Genomic DNA, 24,291 nt, shown 5'->3' with positions numbered 1-24,291 from the left:
GTCACTATGTCAAGAGAATGGCTTGGTTAGATAAGCAAACTTCAGGACATGTTTTTTCTCATCTCTTCCCCATTTTGAAGAAGCCATGAATGTATTCAGTCCTGGATGCTGTCCTCTGCACATGAAAGGAACTTTGTGACTTGGTCTTCCATCACTATTAGAATGAGTCTACAGGAAAACACACACACCCATCTTACCAATATAACCTTCAGGTGCACTGGCTCTAACTCCCTAACTCACTTTACCTAACATACACTGAAACTAACCTAGCGTGGACTAACCAGGTCGTCAGATGTCTACCTTGAGCTCAAACAGCCCTGTTTGCTCACCCTCCTGCCCCTCCTCCTAAAGGGCAGCCCCCATGAGGGAGGGCAGTACCCTAGCACACTGGAACTACTGGGGCTCTTTACTGCCACTTCTGAACTTCCTCAGTGATCCTTCACCCTCTGTGGATCCTGCATTTGTAAACAGAAATTATTTATTTCTATCTTAAAGCTCCTTTTCAGATTTAACTGCCTACAATTAAGCTTTAAAAGCTAAGAATTGGGACAGTCACCCAGGCCTGCTGTTTCTTGCCGGTAGCCAAAGACCTGTGTGCCTGTGCTGGTGGTGCCAGTGATGAATTTTAGATACATATGTATTATATACTGTAATATAGAAAGACTCTAAAACATTTAGACTTTTTTGTGCATCCTGTTAAAATACTTTCCAAAGGGGGGGGGGGTCTTTAATTTCTTTTTTAGTGTGAAATTTTTGAGTATGAAATATTTCATACTAATAGCTAAAAGATCACTTCAGAATGGTGATAGTTATAATAAAGGTGGTGGTCAAGATTAACAAGATTTAGTGTCCATACTAACCTAAATGGATCATTAATCCAGCAACCCATCTACTACATGCATATAGCTCGCCATTCAGGTGCCAGGAACTGCGCTAGGTGCTGGGGACACAGAGATAAACAGAGGACAGTCTCTGATCTCAGTTTAGAGACTCAAGGAGAAACATGTAGGAGCCAAGGCAGCACAGAGGAAGTGTCACTAAACTGCACAGAAAGACCTCACAGGAGTGACAACTGACTTAAGTACGCCAGTCACAACTGCATGAACATCACACCCGCTTAAACAAGGGGTAAGCCGGGTTTTTCCAAACATCTAGTCCACATGACTATCTGAAAGCAAAGGAGGTTTTGGAGTGGAGAACACAAACAACCCATCTCCACTCACTCTGCTTTCTTGGTCTCCCCTCTGGTGGCAGCAATCCCCCCACGCCTCCCCGTTTCCCCCCAGAGGCTCAGATCCTCCAGCACGAGGAAAATTCTCAGAGACTTCCTCCTCACATGTAGACTTCTCGGTCAGTATGACTCATCTCAGCTGAGATGGGAATTACTGCTAATGCCACAGTGTCACAGAATGCTGCGACTGAAGGGGCCCAGAGGACTCACAGCCCCTTCCATTTTTCAAATGGGGAAACAGGTCTAGAGGATGAAATGACTTGCCCCAAGGTCAGAGATCAAGGATTCCAAAACTACTATGGTCTACTTTTCTAATTTTACAAATCCTGCCAAGTTATTTGGCAGAGGGGGAAAAAGATACATTTTTGCTTCACTGTTTCAATTTGCACCTCTGGCCCCAGCTTGCCAGTCTGCAGGTGCCTCGCAGCTTCTATTTGAGCTGGCATTTGCCGAGCACTTCATGGTTTGCAGGGGTGTTCACTGCAGAGCAAGGGGGAGGTGGCTTATCTTCATCTACGAATGAGCACAATTAGGCTTTGGGCCTCGAGCATCCTTGCCCCAAATTGCATGCTTGGCAAGTGGCAGAGCCAGGACCCCAACCAAGAACTGATTCTGAGCCTGTGGGCTCTTCCCACCACTGCAGGACAAAGGCTGCAAACTGCTTTAGCCCCAGGTGGGACGCTAAGGCTTGGAAGCTGGCTCTGCTGAAGCTCAGACCCACCCTTCCTGATGACTCAGGGCAAATACAGTCAACGGCACACACAGAGCTTAGCATTTAAATCTTCCCATAAAGCCAATATTTACCCCGTACTTTGTATATCTTATGTTATCTGGTCTGACTAAACTGCAAACTCCTTCAAGGCATGACAATGTCTTTTTTTTTTTAATTTATTTATTATTATTTTATTTATTTATTGTTTCTGGCTGCATTGGGTCTTTGTTGCTGTGCACGGGCTTTTCTCTAGTTGCGGCGAGCAGGGGCTACTCCTGGTTGCGGTGCGCGGGCTTCTCCTTGCGGTGGCTTCTCTTGTTGCGGAGCACGGGCTCTAGGTGCGTGGGCTTCAGTAGTTGTGGCTCGTGGGCTCTACAGCGCAGGCTCAGTAGTTGTGGCGCACAGGCTTAGCTGCTCTGCAGCATGTGGGACCTTCCCGAACCAGGGCTCGAACCCATGTCCCCCTGCACTGGCAGGCAGATTCTCAGCCACTGCACCACCAGGGAAGCCCAACAATGTCTTTTCTTAATAGATGGTAGATGTACATAGTATAAAATTTAAAAGTTGCAAAAGTAATCTCCCAGTTATCCTTCCCCAAGGCAACCATTGGCATCAGTTTTCTGTGTTCTTAGGAAGATATTCTATTAAATACACACCCGTAGGCACACACACAAGTAGCATATAATCATAATGTTCCACACTTATTTCTCCCTTTTTAGAGATGGTTCTATATCAGGGCCTAGAGTTGTTCCATTATTTTTAATGGCTGAGTAGTATTTCATTATGAGGATGTACTATGTTATTTAATAATTACTTAATCAGCCCCTCATTGGGCTTTTAAGTTATTCCTAATCTTTTGCTATTACAAATGATGCTATAATGGCTACCTTTGTACATAAATCATTTCACGAATGTGTGAGGATTATCTGTGGGATAGATACTTAGAAGTGGAATTGCTGGTCAAAGAGTATATGCATTTTTATTTATGATACATATTGCCAAACAGCTCTCCACAGAGGCTGTACCTTTTACACCCCACCAGCAATGAGAAATGCTCATTTCCCCACTCTGTTCCCCACTCATGTGTCCTTCACACCTTGCGGCATATTGGCACGTGGTACCCACTCAATAAATACATTGTAATTGTTGATACAAGGTGTCCTATATTAATTCCAGAATCATTTCAAAATCAGCCCTCCCACTATTTTTAAAGATAACAAAATTAAGACTAAAGAAGAGAATATACTGTACATACATACAATCAGTTGTCCGGCAAACAGCATTTGTTTAATCAACAGTCTATGTCCAGCCAAGGTAACCTTGGTTGGTGCCTTTGGAGCTGGTAAAACATCTGCAGGGGCAAGAAATGTAAAGGCCACGGTGCACACAGATAGACAGAGGCTAGGCAAAGTCTCAACAGGTGAAACAGGCAAAATCAGCAACCTCAGCCCTTCTAACAGGCAAGGTAAACTCCAAAGAAAAACCAAGTCCAATTAAAAATGGAACTACCATATGATCTAGCAAATCCACACCTGGGCATATGTCTGAAGAAAACAAAATAATTTGAATTTGAAATAATTGAAATAATTTGAAAAGATATATGCACCCTGATGTTCACTGCAGCATTGTTTACAACAGCCAAGATATGGAAGCAACCAAAGTGTCCATCAAGAGATGAATGTTTAAAGAAGATGTGGTGTATATATATACAATGGAATATTAGCCACAAAGAATGCAATTTTGCCATTTGCAACAGCATAGATGGACCTGGAGGTATTAATGCTTGCTGAAATAAGTCCAATAGAGAAAGACAAATACTGTTATGTTTTCATTTTATATATGGAATCTAAAAAATAAAACAAATGACTATAGCAAAACAGAAACAGACTCACAGATACAGAGAACAAACTAGTGGTTACCAGTGAAGAGAGGCCTGGGGGAGAAGAGAATTAAGAAGTAACAAACTACTAGGTATAAAATAAATAAGATACAAAGATGCAATGTACAGCACAAGGAATATAACCAATATTTTATAACTTTAAATGGAGTATAATCTATAAAAGAAAAAGCAGGTTCAGCCAGGCTGACCCATCCACCAGCTCTCTAAAGACCAGGAAAAGGCATCCTTGTCTAGGGATGTGTCTCTCAGAAACCTATGTCTGTTGGCCATTAAATTACATTGAACACACAATTGACTAAGGGGAGCTGACAGTGATCTTGCAGATCACAGACCAAACCCCAGGTTTACAAATGAGAATCCCAGGGCCCAGAGATGCTAAATGGGTAAATGGCCCTAGGTCTCATTTGACTGAGCAGAACCCAGGAGGGGGCATCTGGTCAACTAACACAAATTAGATTTCAAACTAGACTTTCCTATTGCATGCACACATGCATTCATTCATTCATTTATTTGGCTGCGCCGGGTCTTAGTTGCGGCACTCAGGATCTTCATTGTGACACACGGGATCTTCGTTGCAGTATGTGAACCCCTAGTTATGGCATGTGGACTCTTAGTTGCAGCATGCATGCAGGATCTAGTTCCCCGACCAGGGGTCGAACCCAGGCCCCCTACACTGGGAGTGCAGAGTCTTAACTACTGGACCACCAGGGAAGTCCCCCTATTGCAATTTCTATTCCTTAAATTCATGAAATACTAGGAATTATTTTGAAAACAGACGTTTACAAAACTGTTGTATGGCATTTGACCCTGCAGCCAAATTAATGGCCTATAAAACTCTGTTACCTGACTGAAGTTTCTGCAGAGAACTTTCCTTTCCCTACTCTTAATCTCTAAATCCTGGGTGGTCTGTGTCCATGCTCAATACAATAGAGCTAAGAGCCTCCCAGTTCTAACCCTTACTTCAGGCAGATCGTCTCCACTACCAAGAGCAAAAGTCTAAAAAAAATTAAAAAAATTAAACTGGACCCCTGAGAACTCCCAAATCATGGGGTCAAAGCCTTGGACCCACTAAATGCACATTCCAAACGTGACTGACTCATCCAAGGCCTCACCAAGACCAAGTGTGACCTCGGAAATAGTTCTACAACTGCTTGGAGAAAGGAAGCCCTCAAGACACCAGTCCTTCCATTTGCAGTGCTTTCGGAGCACAAAATACTTTCACTTGCATGACTGTATCATTTAATCCTCATGCTACTCTGTGTGAAGATCAGTGGGATGAAGAAACAGGTTCAGAAAGGTTAAATATCAAAGGTTGCCCAGCTTGTCAGCTGCATCTGTAGCAGAAGCAGCCCTCTCTAAACCTGACGGACAGACCCATAAATCAAATCACCATTTAATAACTCGCAATGCCTCCCTTTCCTCCTCTATGCCTCAAAATAGAAATAAAATTCTGGTTTGCTCTAAGGGTGCCCATTGCAGTTGTTGGTGGCTTCTTCCTTTAAGTCAGTTTTGTTAATAAGAAAACAATACCATAAAACAGGCCTAAACTTTTACCGAATGATCTCAGGCAACCTACCTAAACAATAAACACATGAAGTCAAGCTCTCAGTCTTTTTCTCAAGGACAAAAGCTATGGGTCTGGTTTAAAATCTCTGGCTTTGGGAAAAGAACTCTCTAAATTAAAATATGAAAGCCAGATGTATGGAGTTTTCTAAAGTAAATGATCACACAAAGTGTGGGTATTATTTGTACCTTATTACTATTCCCCATGAAAGTATCATTATACTGCCCAACAAAAATACATGTCAAACATGGAATCAATCACCCTGTCTACTGGTAGGCACAGCACAAAAATTCCTTTCTCTCAGTGCCTAAAATAATTTCTTTTTAAAGGCCTTTTCTTTGGTCTGGATCTCGTGGAAGCTCTTTGCAGCCCTGACACCCACCATGTTTCCAATGCCGAGTAAACCCAGGACCCAAAGCAATAGGCTATAAAGAACATTAAGTTCAGTACCCGTCTAGAATTAGGGCATGCCATGTTACAGTAACTTTTAACCTCAGTTTCTCCATCTGCTGAAGGACAGGGTTGGCTTAAGTGACTCCTAAGATTCCTTCCTCTAAACACCTCTGATTATAAAAAGTCAAAAATACAAGTCTGAAAACTAATTTTGAACTTTAAAACAAGCTAATTTCATCTACCTATAACAGATGCTCTAAAGCAGTACTTTCCAGTAGAAATCTAATGCAAGCCACATGTGTAATTTAAACAATTTTAGTAGCCTTACTAAAAAAAAGTGAATTTAATTTAAACAATATATTTATTTCACCCATGTCAAAAAATTATTCTATCATGTAACCCAAATGTTTCAATTATTAACAAGCTATTAGAAGTGACAAAACACTCAACATACGTAACAAATCTCACCTGAAGGCATCACATGAAATGCTGTCCCCCCAGAATAAAGTTATATTCAACAGAAAAATATCTTATCCTGCTTCTGTCTTAAATTTTAAATAATTCATTAAGATTAAAAATGCGGATCCTCAGTTACACCAGCCCCATTTCAAGTGGTCAAAAGTGACCAATGGCAAGTGACAGTGCAGCTCTGGGGACCTACAGACTGAGTCCTCCACACTCCTTAGGGGGGAATTCTAATGAACCAAACTCCTCTGTTTCGCAACACCGTAACATTAACCCTTCCAAAGGACACTAGGCAGTATTTATACTGTTAGCAATTATTTGCAAAAAGCTACTTCAATGACCTGAAAGTGACAGTGTGAGTCTTAAGTTACTAAGAGGGCTCATAAGGACCACAGGGGATCACCCTGATGTTAATGAGCAATGTCTGGTCCAGAGGCCACACAATTACCAGATTATTGCAAAGGGCATATGAAGAATGGGTAGAAATAAGGGGCTTAGGTGCTAGGAAAATACTATCTGTTCCAACTAAGGATATGAATTAACCCTGAGTCTGGAAATGACATTTCAACTGCTTCAAATGTATACATTTGAACATGCACAGTATCCACTGTTGTCACCAACTGCCAGGCAGCAATTTGGACCTCTTAAAAAGTAATTGATAAGTATATATACCACATTTCATTCTCTTAAAATCAGTATAGAAGGGGCTTCCCTGGTGGCGTGGTGGTTAAGAATCCGCCTGCCAACGCAGGGGACATGCGTTTGAGCCCTGGTCCTGGAAGATCCTGCATGCGGCGGAGGAACTAAGCCCATGCGCCACAACTACTGAAGCCCGCACACCCGGAGCCCGTGCTCCGCAACAGGGGAAACCACCGCAATGAGAGGCCCGGGCACCACGGCCAGAAGGGACCCCAGCTCTATGCAACTGGAGAGGGCTCGCACGCGGCAGCAAGGACCCAACGCAGCCAAAAATAAATAAATAAACTTATTTTTTAAAAAATCAGTACAGGAATCTTTTACTTTCCTTAAGGTAAATCTTTTCAATTAACCCACTAAATAAATATGTAAGGACAATGGCTACCTGGTGAGCCTTTACATTAAGATTTGAAAACAAAAGATCACAGTGCCAACATGCTAAATCCAGGTAAAGGTAAGTATGACACAATCTAACAATAATAACAGTAAGTGCATTTACTGTGCGCTTTCTATGTGCTCAAGACTCTTCCAAGCACTTGTACCCATAAGCTCACTTGTACTCACACCAATTGGCAAGGAAGGTGGTATTAAGATCCACACCGTTTATATTACAGAAGAACTCACATAACAGAGGCTCTTACTCAGAATACCCAAGGCCTCTTTAGGGAGGCTGCACAGTGCAGTCCTGCCAGGGCTCTGCTGCTGACTAGCTGTACAGAGAGCTCTGGGCTGTAAGGAAAAACCGAGACATCATACCTGTCCTCACAGAACTGTTTTTCATGTGGGAAAAAGGTATGTGAATGCCACTTAAAAATACAGAAGACAAGCCAGGGGTGAGGTATTAATGCTATTAATAAGTTCAACACCTGTTGCAGATGTCAAAGGAACATGAGAAGCATCTAATTCTGAGGCTTCTGGGTCTAACCACTATACAAAAAATAGAAGGTGAGCTCCTGATGTATTTACATCAGACATCACATGGCAACACCGAAGGGCAGTGGGTGTAAAAAGTTTTCAGCTGTGTCATCTCCCCCATGGGTCTTATAGAAGGTCTTTCCCTTCACCACTCTGCCTTTCTAAAGAGTTACTTAGAGGTAGTTATTACAGAAGAAATATTTCAGTCTTTAAAGACTAAAAGATGGGCTGGGGCTGGGAAGAGGGCAAGGCCACAGGGGTCAGCTCAGGAAGGCTGGGTTTAGCCTTCCACTAACACATTTCCCCCCACCCCCCCACCACCAGCTCTTTCTGTTCATACAACCTGCCTGTGGACACTGCCCCATCTCTAGGCCCAGAACCCCAGAGTAAGAAATTCTGCTACCAGTGAAGGAGTGTGTCTGGCATGGGGTTCAAAGAGATGGCTCTTCAATCCACATAAGCAGGGGATCCAGCAGACAAGCTGGAGGATCCCACAGAGGAGACAGGGCACACATAAGGCCTTGCCATTGATCGGTTTTCTGTCTCCACAACAATCAGGTCCTCGCATGAGGCCAGGACAAGCCACAGGAGAATATGCAGCTTATAGCAAAGAGTGAAAAGGGGCGTGGATTACCAGAATTCAAGGAGGGATTTTTTTTTCAAGTGGGCCAAGGAAATCTCAGATGCCACACATTCAAACATTCCTGACAAAGAAAATGTATAAGTATGATAATAATCATCACAGCCACCAGTTGTTGTATGCTAGGTCTTGTGCCCAGTTCTTACTTAATCCTAAGAATGCTGTGACATACCTATCACCCACACCTAATGATGATAAAGCCAAGGCACATCCCACTGTATTATCACTCATTCAAGCTCCCTGGGCCTCGATTCTCTCTGTATAAGTCAGGGATAAGGCTCCTTACCTCACAGGGCGGAGTAAGGAGTACACAGGACAAAAATCAGTGTGTGAAAGCACCTGGCACCTGGCCGGCATGTGGAAGAGCCTGAGAGACTGCGGCTGCCTTCCCCAACACTGCTAGATGCCCACATCTGTTAGCTCAGGGCGCACAAGCAAAGCCTCTTTTCTGGGACAGAAAAGAGAGGATATTGTCTGTTTTTTCTCTCTTGGGTGAATTTTGCTAATCACTGAGGCCGGAAGCCAAGGATGAGATGGTCCCAGCTGAAGGAAGACGGTGAGAGCAAAGGGATCTTAGCGGAGGTCAGGAAGAGAGAAACTCTCCCTGTGCCACCACAGAGAAGAAAACAATTCATCCTAAAAGCAAACCGGCAACTTCTGGCTCGTTCTTCCTCTCCTTTCACCAATGGAGTGAATACCCTGGCGATGAGTTTCTGTTAAAACCCAGGAACAGCAGGACCTGCAAGCTTGAGCACAGATGGTTTCACAATGGGGCCAATAGGAGAAAAATCTACTCCCTCCTTGAAAAAGGGAGCTTAAAAAAATTTCTTCTTAAATGGCTAACAAAGGTGGTACAGATCAGAGTGACAGTTACAGATCTTCAATACTGCACTGGTGATGCCAAGGCGACGAAGCCACACCTGCACCACAGCCAGAGCCCCTCAGCATCTCTGCCGACATCTGCCCATCTTCTGATGCATGGGCCATAATAACTTCCTGTCCACATCCAGCTCATGTGTCTTGCCCTTTCCAAAACCTCCCATGATTTCCAAATGCCTTAGATAAACGTGAAACGCCACGCATGGGCACCGAAGGCCCTGTTCAGCCAGCCCCACATTAACCTTTTCACCCCGAGTGACCCTATATGCCGCCACAGGCCAGATCACGCCTGCACCCTTCCTCCAGCTTCCAAGTGAAGCTGAGCCAAGAGGAATCCTACCAGCTTAAAAAATCTAGATAGACTGCTACCTCCTCCAGGACGTCCTCTCTGAGCACCCCAGCTGGAAGTGACATTTTGTCCTCTGCGCTGTCATGTATCACCAATGAATATCACTTGTATATATACCAAGTTCCAAGAGGGCAGTAATGGATTCGCTCTCACATCTGCTGAGCAAGTACTATTAAATAAGCACCAGGCATGGTGCGAGCCACCAGAATTACAAAAATGACAAAAACATAGTCCCTATCCTAGAGGAAGTCATACCTTAAGCAGGGGAGATGGAGATGTAATTTATACTCATTATGATATGAAACATGCCCTATAATCCAGGTGTACAAAGAACAAAGGGACTGATTAATTAGGAGAAGGGGTAATTTGAGAAGCAAATCTCCTTCAAGGAGGATAATATATTTGCTACACTATCTATCTTAGAAGATTAAAACAACTTCATGCCCTGAAAGTTCCCTAGGGCGTGTTAATACCTAATAATACTTGTGGAATGAATAAGTTACATTTAGGCTTAGAACTCAGCATTTTCACTGTGTACCTAAGGTGTCTGGGGGGTTAAAGAATTCTAATTACTTAATAAAGGTATCATGTTTAGTATCAGTTATAGCCCAACTACTAGTCATAGAAAAATTATTTAACTTCATTCAAATTTTTCTTTGGGTACTCTACTAAAAACAAAATATTATACCTTAAGAATCATAAATGCACATTACTTCAGGTTAACAATAAAACTGATCTTTTGAGACAACAAATGTGATAGTATTTTCAAATACCCATTAAGGAATTTTGTAATCTGGATAATATAACAATTAGTCAATATAAATGCGGATTAACTGTATTTTCATAGAGGACACGTGCTATTTCCCTCAGGCTGATTGTCAGGAAAAGGACAAGAAAGTGGGCAACCTCATTTTCCTCCCTATTCTAGATTTTGTTTCTAAAGCATCAATCTATCACCAGAATAGCTCAACCTCTTCAGCTACCTTATAGCTTCCCTTACTATCTGTCCTCAGTACCCAAACTTCTTCAAAAAGTACCCGGTGGGCTTCCCTGGTGGCGCAGTGGTTGGGAGTCCGCCTGCCAATGCAGGGGACGCGGGTTCGTGCCGCGCTCTGGGAGGATCCCACATGCCGCAGAGCGGCCGGAGCCTGTGCTCCGCAACGGGAGAGGCCACAGCAGTGAGAGGCCCGCGTACCGCAAAAAAAAAAAAAAAAAAAAAAAAAAAAAAGTACCCGGTAGAAAAGGCAGTCAAGACCCAGAGAGGTGTGGCATATGACTTTTAACTTCACCCTGAAATTTAAAAAAATGTTTAGCTTATCTTTTTAGGACTAGTTCCCTGCAGCTATAGGCTGGAAAAATGGTAAATAGCAGCGGTAACAATCACCAGGTCAAATAAAACTGCTCTGTGTTAAAGGATCTGAAGGAGACACTCTACCTGAGTAAATGAAGTGTACTTGGTCCCTCTGGTTTCTAGAGTTTTCATCACGTTCTGTGTTCTCTCTCCCACTACCCCCTTCTGGTTTAGAATAAGAGGTATGAACAGGCTGCCATCGGAGGAGATGGTGGGCTACCCTGCAAAGAACAAGGAATATCCTGAGGTTTCCTGAGAACAAACAGTAATATCCCGGCTTCAAACTGTCTCTGGAAGTCACTGCATCACAGTGGTTCCACTGGGGCTGGGACCACCACCTAGAAGCAATTGGAACGGTGTCGGGACAGGGGAGGGCGGCCCTTTCTGGTCGTCACAGTGAAGCTAAATACCCTGTAATGTGGGACAACCCCCCATTCCAAAGAGAAGTCCAGCCCCTTTGCCAGCGGTACCCTCTTTGAGGAACACTGAGGGAGCTCCTTGAGGTAGAGACACTGTCTTAATGAATCTCTGTAAAGGAGCCCCTCATTCTTTAGCATCTAACCAAACACCCATAGTCATCAGACAAGGAAGGAAAGCAAGAAAGGAAGGGAGAGCAGTGATGACGGACTTTCTAAATCCCTGTTCTGCCATCAAGAGTGGCATGGCCATGGACAAGTTACTTTACCTCTTTGAATAGGTTTCCTAGTCTGTAAAAAGGGGGTAACAGCTGCCATCACCATAGCTTTATTGTCAAGATCAAGTAAGAGGGAACATGTCCAGGACCTAGTACAGTACTAGCAGCTGTTCAGTAAATGTTAGTTTTTCCCCTTTTTCTTCCCCCTGAAATTGCCAGTTGCCTGTATCCTGATGTCTTGTAACATCCAAAGGTTGGTTCTCTTTATAACGTTGCAAGCGAGTTGGTAATGCAAGAGAGTCGGTAATGTGAACAAAAATGAAAGAGTAATTGTTCCCTCCGCCTCCATTATTAGCTCCGCCAGCACACACACCGGTCACTGAAACCTGATGCCACAACGGTGCTGTTATCAAGTGAACTTTGGAAACCTGTAGCACAGGGCAATGCCATGCGCTCCGGAGCCGCAGGTTTCCAAGAGTCCCACAGGGACAGAGGAAAGGGGGGTCGTTTTTACCCACATCTCTCTGGGGAGAAAAGGCTTTATTTTTCAGGATCAACAGAAAAGATGTTCCCCCAGCTCTTCTTAAGATGCTTTTCCTCCTTTCTGAACCTCCCCCCAAGTTCAAGACCCAGAGGCCCAAGTCCTTCAGCAACACCAAAAACTTCTGTATATAATCAATCCTGCCCTGGCATCCCAGGGGCACCTCATGGGGGAAGGGGGCACAGAACCTACCAATAGTGGGGATGCTTATCGAATCTGGGAACTCCCCTAAGGGAATCTCCATCCGCGCACTCTTGAGAGGAATTCCTAACATTTCATTATTATTGAATCACTCTGTGGTCACATATGTGCACTCCGCTAACCAGAAGAAATATATAGCATAAAATGTGCCATGCAAGTCAGAATCAAGTAGGCACTGCGGTCTAATAGGATTCCCACGCAACCTGCCCCCAAGCAGGTGTGCCAAGTGCCCCAAAGGCAAAGCATCATGTCTGCTCTAAGATTCCTGAAAAGAAGATGGTTTGGAGAAAAGTGCCAGGACTCTGATGGCAGAGAATGCTCCAGTGCCAGCTCTAGCTCTTACCAGCTATGTGACTGCTTTGGTCATTTGCCCATGGCCCCCAGATCCCTTCCCCATCCATCCCCAGGCTCCCTTGCTATATGGCTTCCAGCTACATTCCAGCAGGGGTCTGCGAGAGGAGCGGGGGATGCTGGATGGTAGGAGGCAGAGCCCCTCTCTCAGTGGCCCCAGCTCCTCACTCGGTCCAGCTGCGGGAGGGCCGGTGAGGCCCTGGAATTCCACCTCCTCTCTCTGCCCCTCCAGCTCTAGGGCTGGCAAGTGGTTTCCAGAGGCTGCTAATCTCTGGGTTGTCTGTCTGGTTTCTCGGCTCTCCCATCACCTATATAATTAATTTCCTATATGAAATCCTTCTGCTTAAAATACCTCATGTGCTTTCCAGTTCCTAAACCGAACTCTGGACTGCTTCTTAACCTCTCCAAAGAATTTTCTCAATAATGACAAAACATACCTTAACAGGGTTGTTAAAAGAACTAAAGATAATGAGTGTAAACACAGCACAAGTAAATACTCCCCAAAATGCTTTCCCTTTTCTCACATGAAGGACCTAAGTACAAGCTGCATGTCAAGGAGCAAATCGAAGTGGTACAGAAGAGACCAAAAAGCTACATTCCTCCTGGGTTCATTAAAATGAATCCTTTAAACTAGTTTTCCTTTTCCTCCCAACCTCTCCCCCTTTACTTCTAGAACCCTTTTTCCAAGTGGAAGGTTACCTGGAATCTCCCCACTCTCAGTCCACTGCCCCAAGGATTCTCCCAAACGTGCAGCCTGGTAAAGAAGTGTCTAGCAGAGGGTGAACCTCTGTCTCTGGAGAAGAAAGAACCTGAACCCACAGTCTGGTTCTCATTCTTGGCCTCGTCTCAGCTTGGGAACCAGCAGAGAAAGAACATACAAGCTGGGGGTAGCACTAAGCACACCGGCCCCACCCCTGTCCTCTGGGGTTGGTTTCTCAATGTACATTTTAAACATGTTTCATTGAGAAGTACCAAGAACAAAATAACTTCTTCAAAAACTGGCAGTTTTTTCTATTACAAGAAAAAAAATGATAGTTTTTATTTTTGGTGGTTTTCATTACCAGGATTGTAATGATTAAAAGAATTTGATTTTATTTTTTTGGCTAGGTCAAAAAAATTCATGGTTCTTCAACACGCTCTAGCCACAGCAGCAAGACTCCCTGGCTCCAGGACTGTAAAACCCACCAGCAAAAAGCACAGGTTCTTAATAAGCCAACCCTCAGGCACCTGGAGAAGCAGTGCACGTCCACCTTGGGTCACACCCCTGTTCCGATTCTGTTCACAGAAGGCCTCAGAACCTGATCAATCATTGCTCCCTGTATTCTAATCCCTTAGAATTGCCGGGGGATAGGCTGGGTTCTGCATCCGTGTAATCCATACAGTTCTGTGCTGAAGCAGAGCACACACAAGAACGTCAAGTCTGGAGTAAAGCCAATTTCTATACCGTTTATCAGCAGGCCCCTTACATACACAGTTAATACTGTCCCTGCCTCCCAAACAGAATCGGGAGTGGGCACTAACCCACCCCAACATCGGCTACATCCAGAAAAGGGAAAGGGCATTTAATGCGAAGAATGATTCACTGAAATACAAGCATGCACTGCAAATACCGTTAACAGGTACTTTAAACACATAGGTACATCATTCAGCACAAAACAAGCGAAAGAACAGGACTGTTTTTTTAATCTTAAAACAATAATAGGAGGGACAGGTTAAAAGAATTTCAAACTACTGATGACTAGAATTAGAAAAGCAGGCAGCTTCCTGAGGGCAGACTAGATGTACCCCCCCATCACGTGATGGCCGGGGGAAGACTGGACCTGGGCCACACAAAGATGGGCCTGGCAACACTGGAGAGAGGTCACAGCTGGCTCGGGGCGCCCACGCCCTGCTGGCCCTGTTCCCACCCTGTCTGCAAGGCAGGGCTGAGGCAGCTTCAGAAGGCACTGAACCACACCCTCGAGTGTAGTGCACCACACACACACACACACACACACACACACACAAACAATTCAGAAGTTAGCCCCAGTTTCCAAAGTGTAAACCAGAAACCATCCAGGTTAAGTACAAACGATAACCACTGTGGTCAGAATATAAAGTTGACTTTGCCAAGCATATACAGAGAATCAAAAAGCTGAGTTGCTAAAAGTGGCCTTGTAGGTGTTAAGTTTTTTGTTTTTTAATGGAGGAAGATAGAGGCCCAGGAATGCAGAGCTCAGAGCTTCCTCTAGGAGGCAGTGTTGGGTCCTGGCCGCCAAGCTCTCCAGCCTCCCCAGTGCCCTGCATTGGTCCTCACTGCCTTTTCTATGTGATTGCCAAATAATCTACGCTGCAGGTTATCACTCGCCACACTCCTGACCAAACACACTTCTACTAACCCACTTGGGGAAAACCTTTTGATGACAAAATTATCACCCAAATCTCCATGAGGGATTAAAGAGCTCAAATTATATTTACTGAAGTTCAAACATTCACCAGGCATCTTAAACACATCTCCCAGATTTAGGTATTAATCTTAAGGCTGTGAAGGTCAGTGATCAAACATAAGAACACTTCCTTTCATGAATTAAGCAACATCCTAACCAGATTTTCTAAATCACTCTATAAATATAAATACCTTTCATGGGTACCAAGCACTGTGCCAGCTTCTCTAGGGTACTGGTTCTCAAACCTAATTGCACAAAGGAATTCCTTCCAAAGCTTGAAAAGATATTGATGCCTGGGTCCCACCCCCAGAGATTTTAATGTAATGAGGTGGTAAGGCCTGGGCATCAGTATTTTAAATATGATGGTGACTCTAATATACAGTGAATTTTAAGAACCATTACCACAGGGAACAAAAATATATACATAAAGTAGAACCACCCAAACGTCCATGCACTGATAAGTGGGTAAATAAAATGTGGTGTATCCATATAATGGAATAGTATTTGGCAATAAGAAGTACAAAGTCCTGATACATGCTACAATATGGTCAAACTGTGTAAACACATTAAGTGAAAGAAGCCAGTCACAGAGAACCACACATGCTATGATTCCATTTATATGAAATATCCAGGAGACAAATCCATAGAAAGAGAGAATAATGAGTGCTTACCAGGAGCTAAGGGAGTTTGGGGGAAATGGGATGTGATGACTGCTAATGGATATGGGTTTATTTTGGGGTGATGAAAATGTTCTAAAATTGATTGTGATGATGGCTGTACTACTCTGAATACACTCAGTCACTGAACTGTCCATTTTAAACGAGTGGACTGTATAGTATGCGGATTACATCTCATAAAGCTGTTTAAAAGAGGAGAGAAATATAAATTCTATGCCCAGCTCCCAAGGAACTTACAATCTAGCTGTAGAGGAAAAAAACATAGATACATACATAAGACAAGTATCAGAGATTTTAAAAAGCAATTAGAGAATTGCCTAATGCACAAAATAAAAACTCTAAGTTCAGAAGAAGGCTTCAAAGCCAAATGATCTGATAGTTTTCTTTTCTTACCCAACCATTCTTCTCTGATTTGAAGAAAAGCAATGGAGAGTTTGGATCTCATCAGTACGCTGCCGATATCAAAGGCCCCGAAGTTTCAATTTCCAAGTTTGTGAGAAATGGAATGACTAATTTAGCATTGCCAGGGAATTTTTTTAATCCTTCAGGATACAGGCTGTTGGGAGTTCCCTGATGGTCTAGTGGTTAGTATTCTGGGCTTTCACTGCCGTGGCCTGGGTTCAATCCCTGGTCAGGGAAGATCCCAGCAAGGCTTGCGGCATGGCCAAAAAAATAAACAACTAAAAAACCAGAATACAGGCTGTTGATGGATTACAGTGACTCTCAATTATCAACAGGGTCTTTGAAAGATGAATTTGGTGCTCTAAATACTTCTTACGTCCCGGGTTTGTCTTCACCTCTACCAGAGTTTGGGCCAAATAAACTTACATGCTCACACACAGAGGAAGATTTTCATATATAAGGCTCTGTGATACACAGGTGTTACAGGACATATACCATAAAAACGATATGTTAAAGTGCTTCCTATCCTCAGTGTTCCTAAAATTCTTCGTACTAATAGTTAAAAAGTGTTTACTGTGGGAGGGGCTGACCCAGAGAAAATTCCTACTTTAGGCAAGATAGGATTTTGTTTAGCAATCTTGTTTTGTCTTGGCGGGGAAAGTTACTGTAAGAACACCATTTGTATTTTTTCTAACACTTTTTGGGAACGTTATACATTTGAATATATGTTTTGCTTTCATTTCCAGAAAACATACCATTATCAATGAAAGAAGTCTTGGCCTGTATCTTAGAGCCTCTTTAATAAATGTTTGTTGGAGCATATTTAAAAGCAGGTGGTAATTACATTTTTAAAACTCCTAGAAATCTTATTATCAAAATATAAACTCTGTTCTCCATTTTTTTTTTTTTTTTTTTGCAGGACGCGGGCCTCTCACTGTTGTGGCCTCTCCGGTTGCGGCGCACAGGCTCCGGACGCGCAGGCTCAGCGGCCATGGCTCACGGGCCCAGCTGCTCCGCGGCATAGGGGATCTTCCCGGACCGGGGCACGAACCTGTGTCCCCTGCATCGGCAGGGGGACTCTCAACCACTGCGCCACCAGGGAAGCCCTGTTCTCCATTTTACAGTAAACTTAGAATAAACATACAGCCATTGGTGAAGGAAGCAGGTTGAATATTGCATTTAGTAAATCTGTTGAATACTGCATTTAGTAAATCTGTTGAATACTGCATTTAGTAAATACTGCATTTAGTAAATCTGTTGCATACCCGGGTGTGCAACAAGAGATTCCAGGAAACTTTCAGAAGTGACTTGACCACTGTTAAATAGCCTGGGATTAGTCAGACCAACTTTTAGGCAAATCATCCACTGAAACCTAAAAAATCCTGCAGCATCCTTAACTCAGACAAATAAGACAATAATTCTGAAAACAATTTGTTTAATAATAAGGACTAAGAAATAAAGTATTTAATTTTGAAATGTACCACACTCAAAACCCCAAGAAAACTTCAATTAGACAGACCTGAGCCCTTGTGCTTGCTTCAAATCAGAAATGCCAAAACAGCAGATTAGTGTTTAATTCGAGCCAACAGGTTTCTACTAGCTGTTTTCAACTCAAATTCTCCCCATTTTTCCCACTTTGCTTCAACCAGGTTTAACCCTGTCTGTCCCACTCTTTACCATATACATAAACATCTTCACTACCAAACTTATTTTTCAACACTATTTCAAAATAAAAAGAGCCAATGTCACTGTTTGCAGATGACATGATACTATACATAAAGAATCCTAAAGAGGCTACCAGAAAACTACTAGAGCTAATGAATGAATTTGGTAGAGGAGCAGGATACAAAATTAATGCACAGAAATCTCTTGCATTCCTATACACTAATGATGAAAAATCTGAAACAGAAATTAAGGAAACACTCCCATTTACCATTGCAACAAAAGAATAAAATACCTAGGAATAAACCTACCTAAGGAGACAAAAGACCTATATGCAGAAAACTATAAGACACTGATGAAAGAAATTAGAGATGATATGAACAGATGGAGACATATCCCATGTTCTTGGATTGGAAGAATCAACGCTGTGAAAATGACTATACTACCCAAAGCAATCTACAGATTCAATGCAATCCCTATCAAATTACCGATGGCATTTTTCACAGAACTACCACAAAAAACTGCACAATTTGTATGGAAACACAAAAGACCCCGAATAGCCAAAGCAATCTTGAGAAAAATGGAGCTGGAGGAATCAGGCTCCCTGACTTCAGCCTATACTACAAAGCTACAGTAATCAAGACAGTATGGTACTGGCAGAAAAACAGAAATATAGATCAATGGTACAGGATAGAGAGCCTAGAGATAAACCCACGCACCTATGGTCACCTTACCTTTGATAAAGGAGGCAAGAACATACAATGGAGGAAAGACAGTCTTTTCAATAAGTGGTGCTGGGAAAACTGGACAGCTACATGTAGAAGAATGAAATTAGAACACTCCCTAACACCATACACAAAAATAAACTCACAATGGATTAAAGACCTAAATGTAAGGCCAGACACTATAAAACTCTCAGAGGAAAACATAGGAAGAACACTCTATGACATAAATCACAACAAGATCCTTTGTGACCCATCTCCTAGAGAAATGGAAATAAAAACAAAAATAAACAAATGGGACCTAATGAAACTTAAAAGCTTTTGCACAGCAAAGGAAACCATAAAAGAGACAAAAAGACAATGCTCAGAATAGGAGAAAATATTTGCAAATGAAGCAACTGACAAAGGATTAATCTCCAAAATATACAAGCAGCTCATGCAGCTCAATATCTAAAAAACAACCTAATCCAAAAATGGGCAGAAGACGTAAATAGACATTTCTCCAAAGAAGATATACAGACTGCCAACAAACACATGAAAAGATGCTCAGCATCACTAATCATTAAAGAAATGCGAATCAAAACTACAATGAGGTATCACCTCACACCAGTCAGAATGGCCATCATCAAAAAATCTACAAACAATAAATGCTGGAGAGGGTGTGGAGAAAAGGGAACCCTCTTGCACTGCTGGCGGGAATGTAAATTGATACAGCCACTATGGAGAACAGGATGGAGGTTCCTTAAAAAGCTAAAAATAGAACTACTATATGACCTAGCAATCCCACTACTGGGTATATACCCTGAAAAAACCATAATTCAAAAAGAGTCATGTACCACAATGTTCATTACAGCACTATTTACAACAGCCAGGACATGGAAGCAATCTAAGTGTCCACTGACAGATGAATGGATAAAGAAGATGTGGCACATATATACAATGGAATATTACTCAGCCATGAAGAGAAACGAAATTGAGTTATTTGTAGTGAGGTGTATGGACCTAGAGTCTGTGTTACAGAGTGAAGAAAGTCATAAAGAGAAAAACAAATACTGTATGCTAACACATATATATAGACTCTAAAAATTTTTTTAAAAAATGGTTCTGATGAACCTAGGGGCAGGACAGGAAGAAAGATGGAGATGTAGAGAATAGACTTGAGGACACGGGAAGAGGGAATGGTAAGCTGGGACGAAGGGAGAGAGTAGCACTGATATATCTACACTACCAAATGTAAAATAGATAGCTAGTGGGAAGCAGCTGCATAACACAGGGAGAACAGCTCAGTGCTTTATGTCCACCTAGAGAGATGGGACAGGGAGGGTGGAAGGGAGATGCAAGAGGGAGGGGATATGGGGATATATGTATACGTATAGCTGATTCACTTTGTTATACAGCAGAAACTAACACAACATTGTAAAGCAATTATACTCCAATAAAGATGTTTAAAAAAAAAAAGAACCAACGGACCAGGAGAATGTACCAACTAACAAGGCAAATAAAAGTTAAACAAAGACTCCAGGAACTAAGAATTTTAATTAAGAAAAAGGAAAAGAGCCCCTGAAAAATATGAGGCAGAATCTTGGACACTGATGAAATACCAAGAATTTTAAAAACTATTATTATATTAAGAAATAGTCCTGTCTCTCTAAATTAAACCCCGCTAGGCCTCTGCAACTTGCTTAAAAGAACTCCATGTGGTAAGTCCAATTGATAGGTTGTATTTACCTTCACTGTATTCAAGGTCCACCTCCCGTCTCACAAACACAAAATATAAAGTTATGATACTTCTTGGTAACTAGAAAAGGTGCAGAGATTAACCTTTTAAATCCCTGCCTGTCCTTCTCTGAGTTTTTCTCAATTTATCCACTTTTTAAAGTGTAAGAGTTTCCTCCTGTTTAAAGTTTAACTAGTCTTGGTCCAGTTTGGAAGTGGAGTCATTCTACATAGGTTTGGAGTCAGACTACCTAGGTTTGAATCCCACCTTTGTCACTCAGTAGTTGGGTTACTTTAACCAGAACTCTGGGCGGCTGTATGCCTCTTTCCTCGCCTAGAAACTGGAGATAATAGTATTTCCCATGGGGTTACTGTGAAATTATGCACGTGAAGCAATTATCATGCTGCCTCGCACACAAGGAAATACTCAATAACTCATCTATGACCATGTTAGTGCCGAACTCTTCCTGAGCCCAAGAGTTTACACTGACGAGTTAACCGCAGATCAAGGAAAAATCAAAGAGGAAGCATTATTTATGCAAAACCCCCTTTAAATGCGTTCAGCCAATAGAGAGAAAATTCCCAGAAAAAAAATGTGCTTATAGTCCACAGAGGGTTCTTTTCTTCAGGCAGCTCTGTAAGTATAATTCATCCTGAATAATAATAAAGAAAGAAAACTAATGTATCTGGCTTTCAATTCTTCCTGGTTATCCTAAAGAAAGTCGGGTTTTGAGTTTTTTTCCCCCCAGCATTGTTTATAAAAACCCAAGTTAACAAGAAAGAAAGAGTCCCAAATGGCCCAAGTTATTTTTAATGCAGAAAGACTTATGTGAGTTATGTATTTACCCTCCTACAATCTTTCACAATCTCTCAAGAGATTTTATTCAAATATCTAAAAAGTCAAGTTGTTCTTTGCTCAACATTCATTCAGGAGATGAGAAACCTGTGCTATTTTTCTTTAAAAGTTATCTCATTGGTCTAGTCCAAGATCAACTTCATCCCTCATATACAAAAATACTTTCTCCAAGACACCCTTGAAAAGAGTAATGGATGGTTCCTTCCAGCTATTGGAAATAAAGAATATAAAACTCTCTTTACTGCTGTTCATCAACACCTCCTCCGCACAGAGGGTGAAAAACTGTATCCCAGTACCACTTCACACCTGGTTTTTCTTTGACAAAAGGTTAGAATCCACTTTTAACTCTTCAAATCTTTCTGGACTACAAAGATTTAATATGAATCATAGTTATAGGCATGAAATTGATTCCAAATTTTATTCCATTTTTTTATAGTCTTCAAATATGCAAACTGATGTCTGATTACAAAAGGTGGAAAAGCAGTTACCTTAACAAACATAATTGGAAAATTCACATTTAAAAGAGAAAGCAATATAGATGGAATCTTAAATCATATAGTAAAGAAAGAAAAAAAATTTTAATAACACTCTAGGCTACATTCCTGAATCTAGAAAAACTAAAGTCTATTAGCATTAAATGTCTTTGGGTCATACAGAGTATTAAAGAAATGACTATAGGGATTAGTCTTGAACAGCAGCTAAATCGGAAAGCACAATTTACTTCTTCGTACTAGTGGGGAGGGGGAATCCAATCCTAATCATTACTAGGGGAAAGTTCAAGACAAACAGCTTTAAAGAAAAAAAAAAAGCACAATTAGTACATTGTCAATAACTCAAAACCTTACTTTAGATCTTCAGGATTAGTCTAAAACGTGACGTTTCAGAGCATAAATGTATTTACCGTTCCTATTAAGTTACACATTTCCTTGAACCAAATATTTTTCCAAAGAACCCATTCACACACACAAAAAAATTGGAAATAAAAATATCTACTCCTTTAAAAGTCCCTACAAAGTATATACAGAAACTTGTTTTCACATTTGTGATAATTTACAGAACTTGTTAGCAAAGCCTTATGAAACACAGCTATCCCACCCTCTGCCCTCGCAAATGAAGCAACAAAATAAGAAATCGAGGCAAATTCTCAAACAGAAAAGGAAAACAAAATAAAGCACCCAAGGGAGAATCAATCTATGAAAAGAACAAAATTTAGTAACAGTCTAAAAACAAAAGAAATTCTAATCTACACTCGAAACTCTTACCCTTGACAGCACAGAACAGAATATCCTGCCTTACACATTTTGGAATTACAATTCCGAAACGCTAAATCCAAAAACAAAGCCGCCCGGGGGAAAATAACAATTGCGCAACAGATCAACAGCTCCAACTTTTCCCTTGGCCCCGGCGCGGCAAGGTTTGCACGCTATAAAGCACGAAAGGGCCAACTGAGGGCCGCCGTGACAGCCAACCGACCACTGTCACGGCGGCCGAGGCCAAGCTCGCCCCCCGGGAGGCACCACGCCGGGATCGAGAGGCCGGGGGCGCAGCCGCCTCTGACCCCAGAGTCCACTGCCCCGCCGCCACTTCCCGGCGTGTTGCACGGGGACAACTCCCGGTCTTCGAGCCCGAACCTTTCCCTCGGCTCCAGGGGCCGCGAGGGGGCGCGTGGGGCGGGGTTCGGTCGCTGTACGTCGGGGCAGCCTAGCGCGCTGGGTACTTTATGACCTCCTCCCGCCCCCACCCTGGGGACTGGGCATTCTCGCCAAGCTGCCTAAGGGAGATCCCATGGATGGACCGATCGATTACTTTGCACAGAAGCACCCTCAGACGGCCCAGCGGAGTGAGGGCGCCGCAGCCCGCGCCCTCGGAGGTCATGTGCCGAGGGGCAGCGGCAGAGGGGGGACTCCGGCTCCCAGCCCAAAGGAGACCTCAGTTCCCCCGAGAGCGGCCCCGTGACTAGGCACATTTTTGCCGGTTCCGAGGCTGGGGAGCCGCACAGCCCCGGAAGGGCCGGGCCGCGCCGGCTCAGACCGCCAGCGTCCGCCCCCTCCTGCCCCGCTGCCTCCGGGCCGCTCAAATTCGGGAGGGGGCCCGGCCGGGGCTCCAACGGCCCGGGGCGTGGTTAGAGACGCCCTTCGCCCCACGCGCGAGGGCGTAGCCCCCCAGCACCAACACAGTCTCCCTCGGGGGCTGCGGGCGCGCTGTCAGTCCCACCACCCGGCCGCGTCCCCACACCCCTCGCAAGCCCTCTGGTCCCAGCTCCCCTCCCCCGGCCCCAGCGCAAGCGCAGCGGCTCTGGTGTGCGCGCGGCCGCAGCAGTCCCGGCTCAGGCCACAGACGGGAAGAGAGGCCAGCTGCGGCTGTCCCTCCCGGGCCGCGGCTCCCTCGCGCCCCCGCCCCCGTCCTGGCACCACCTGCTGGGACGGCAGTCCCGGCGGCGGCAGCTCCAAGTCCATCATGCTGAGCTAGGGACGGTGCTCTGAGGCTCCCCGACGGCGGCCCTGTCCCGGCTGCCGAGGCGCGGTGAGGACAGGGCGGTACTGGCGGCGGCGGCGGCTGCTTGTCTAGGATCCTAGGAACTAGCTTCTCCGCGACTCGGCCCGACTCGCCGGCCGGGCTCCTGCCCGGCTCCGCCTCCCGACCCCCGAGGGCGGGGCAAGAGCCCAAGCCCTTCCTTCCCCCGCCGGCCGCGAGGTCTTAGCTTCCGAAAATCCCCCACCCCCGCTCCGGCTGACGCAAGAAGCTGGCGGTCCTGGGGCGGGAAAGGGCCGCGGGAGGGGGTAGCAGTGGGCGGCCGCGGGCGGGATGCCGGGAGGAGGGCCGCCTTAGGCCCCCGGTTCTCCGCTCTCAATTTACCCTTCCCGCAAATACAGCCAACGCTCTCCGCCCGCGGGATTAAGAGTTGTTTGCCGAAGGTCGCTGGGGTGCGGGTGCTTTGAAAGTTTAAACAGTTGGAACAAACACGCCTGGAGACCCCGTAAAGGCGCTGGTATCGGAGCTGCGCTTCC

The 24,291-nt window shown here is 43.9% G+C and overlaps 1 protein-coding gene across 3 annotated transcripts in view; it reads right to left on the bottom strand.

Moving 5' to 3' along the window:
• The window catches only part of NFE2L2 (NFE2 like bZIP transcription factor 2), a 38,991-nt gene extending 15,080 nt beyond the window's left edge, over positions 1-23,911 (bottom strand). Inside the window, exons 1-2 of one of the 3 annotated variants that reach the window (XM_019922427.3) lie at positions 23,698-23,908; positions 11,180-11,316 (exon numbers count right to left, since the gene is read on the bottom strand). In XM_019922427.3, coding sequence (XP_019777986.1) covers positions 11,180-11,227 — 48 coding nt within the window. In that variant the 5' untranslated portion in view covers positions 11,228-11,316; positions 23,698-23,908. Of the gene's footprint in view, positions 1-11,179; positions 11,317-23,089; positions 23,224-23,697 lie in introns of those variants that run through there. The other 2 variants (XM_004315276.3, XM_019922425.3) reach the window with 2 other exon arrangements.
• Between the last annotated feature and the right edge of the window lie 380 nt (positions 23,912-24,291).

The sequence above is a fragment of the Tursiops truncatus genome, chromosome 7 (genome assembly GCF_011762595.2).
Source record: "Tursiops truncatus isolate mTurTru1 chromosome 7, mTurTru1.mat.Y, whole genome shotgun sequence".
NCBI classification, from domain to species: Eukaryota; Metazoa; Chordata; class Mammalia; order Artiodactyla; family Delphinidae; genus Tursiops; species Tursiops truncatus.
This window is presented reverse-complemented; position numbering and strand designations above follow the sequence as displayed.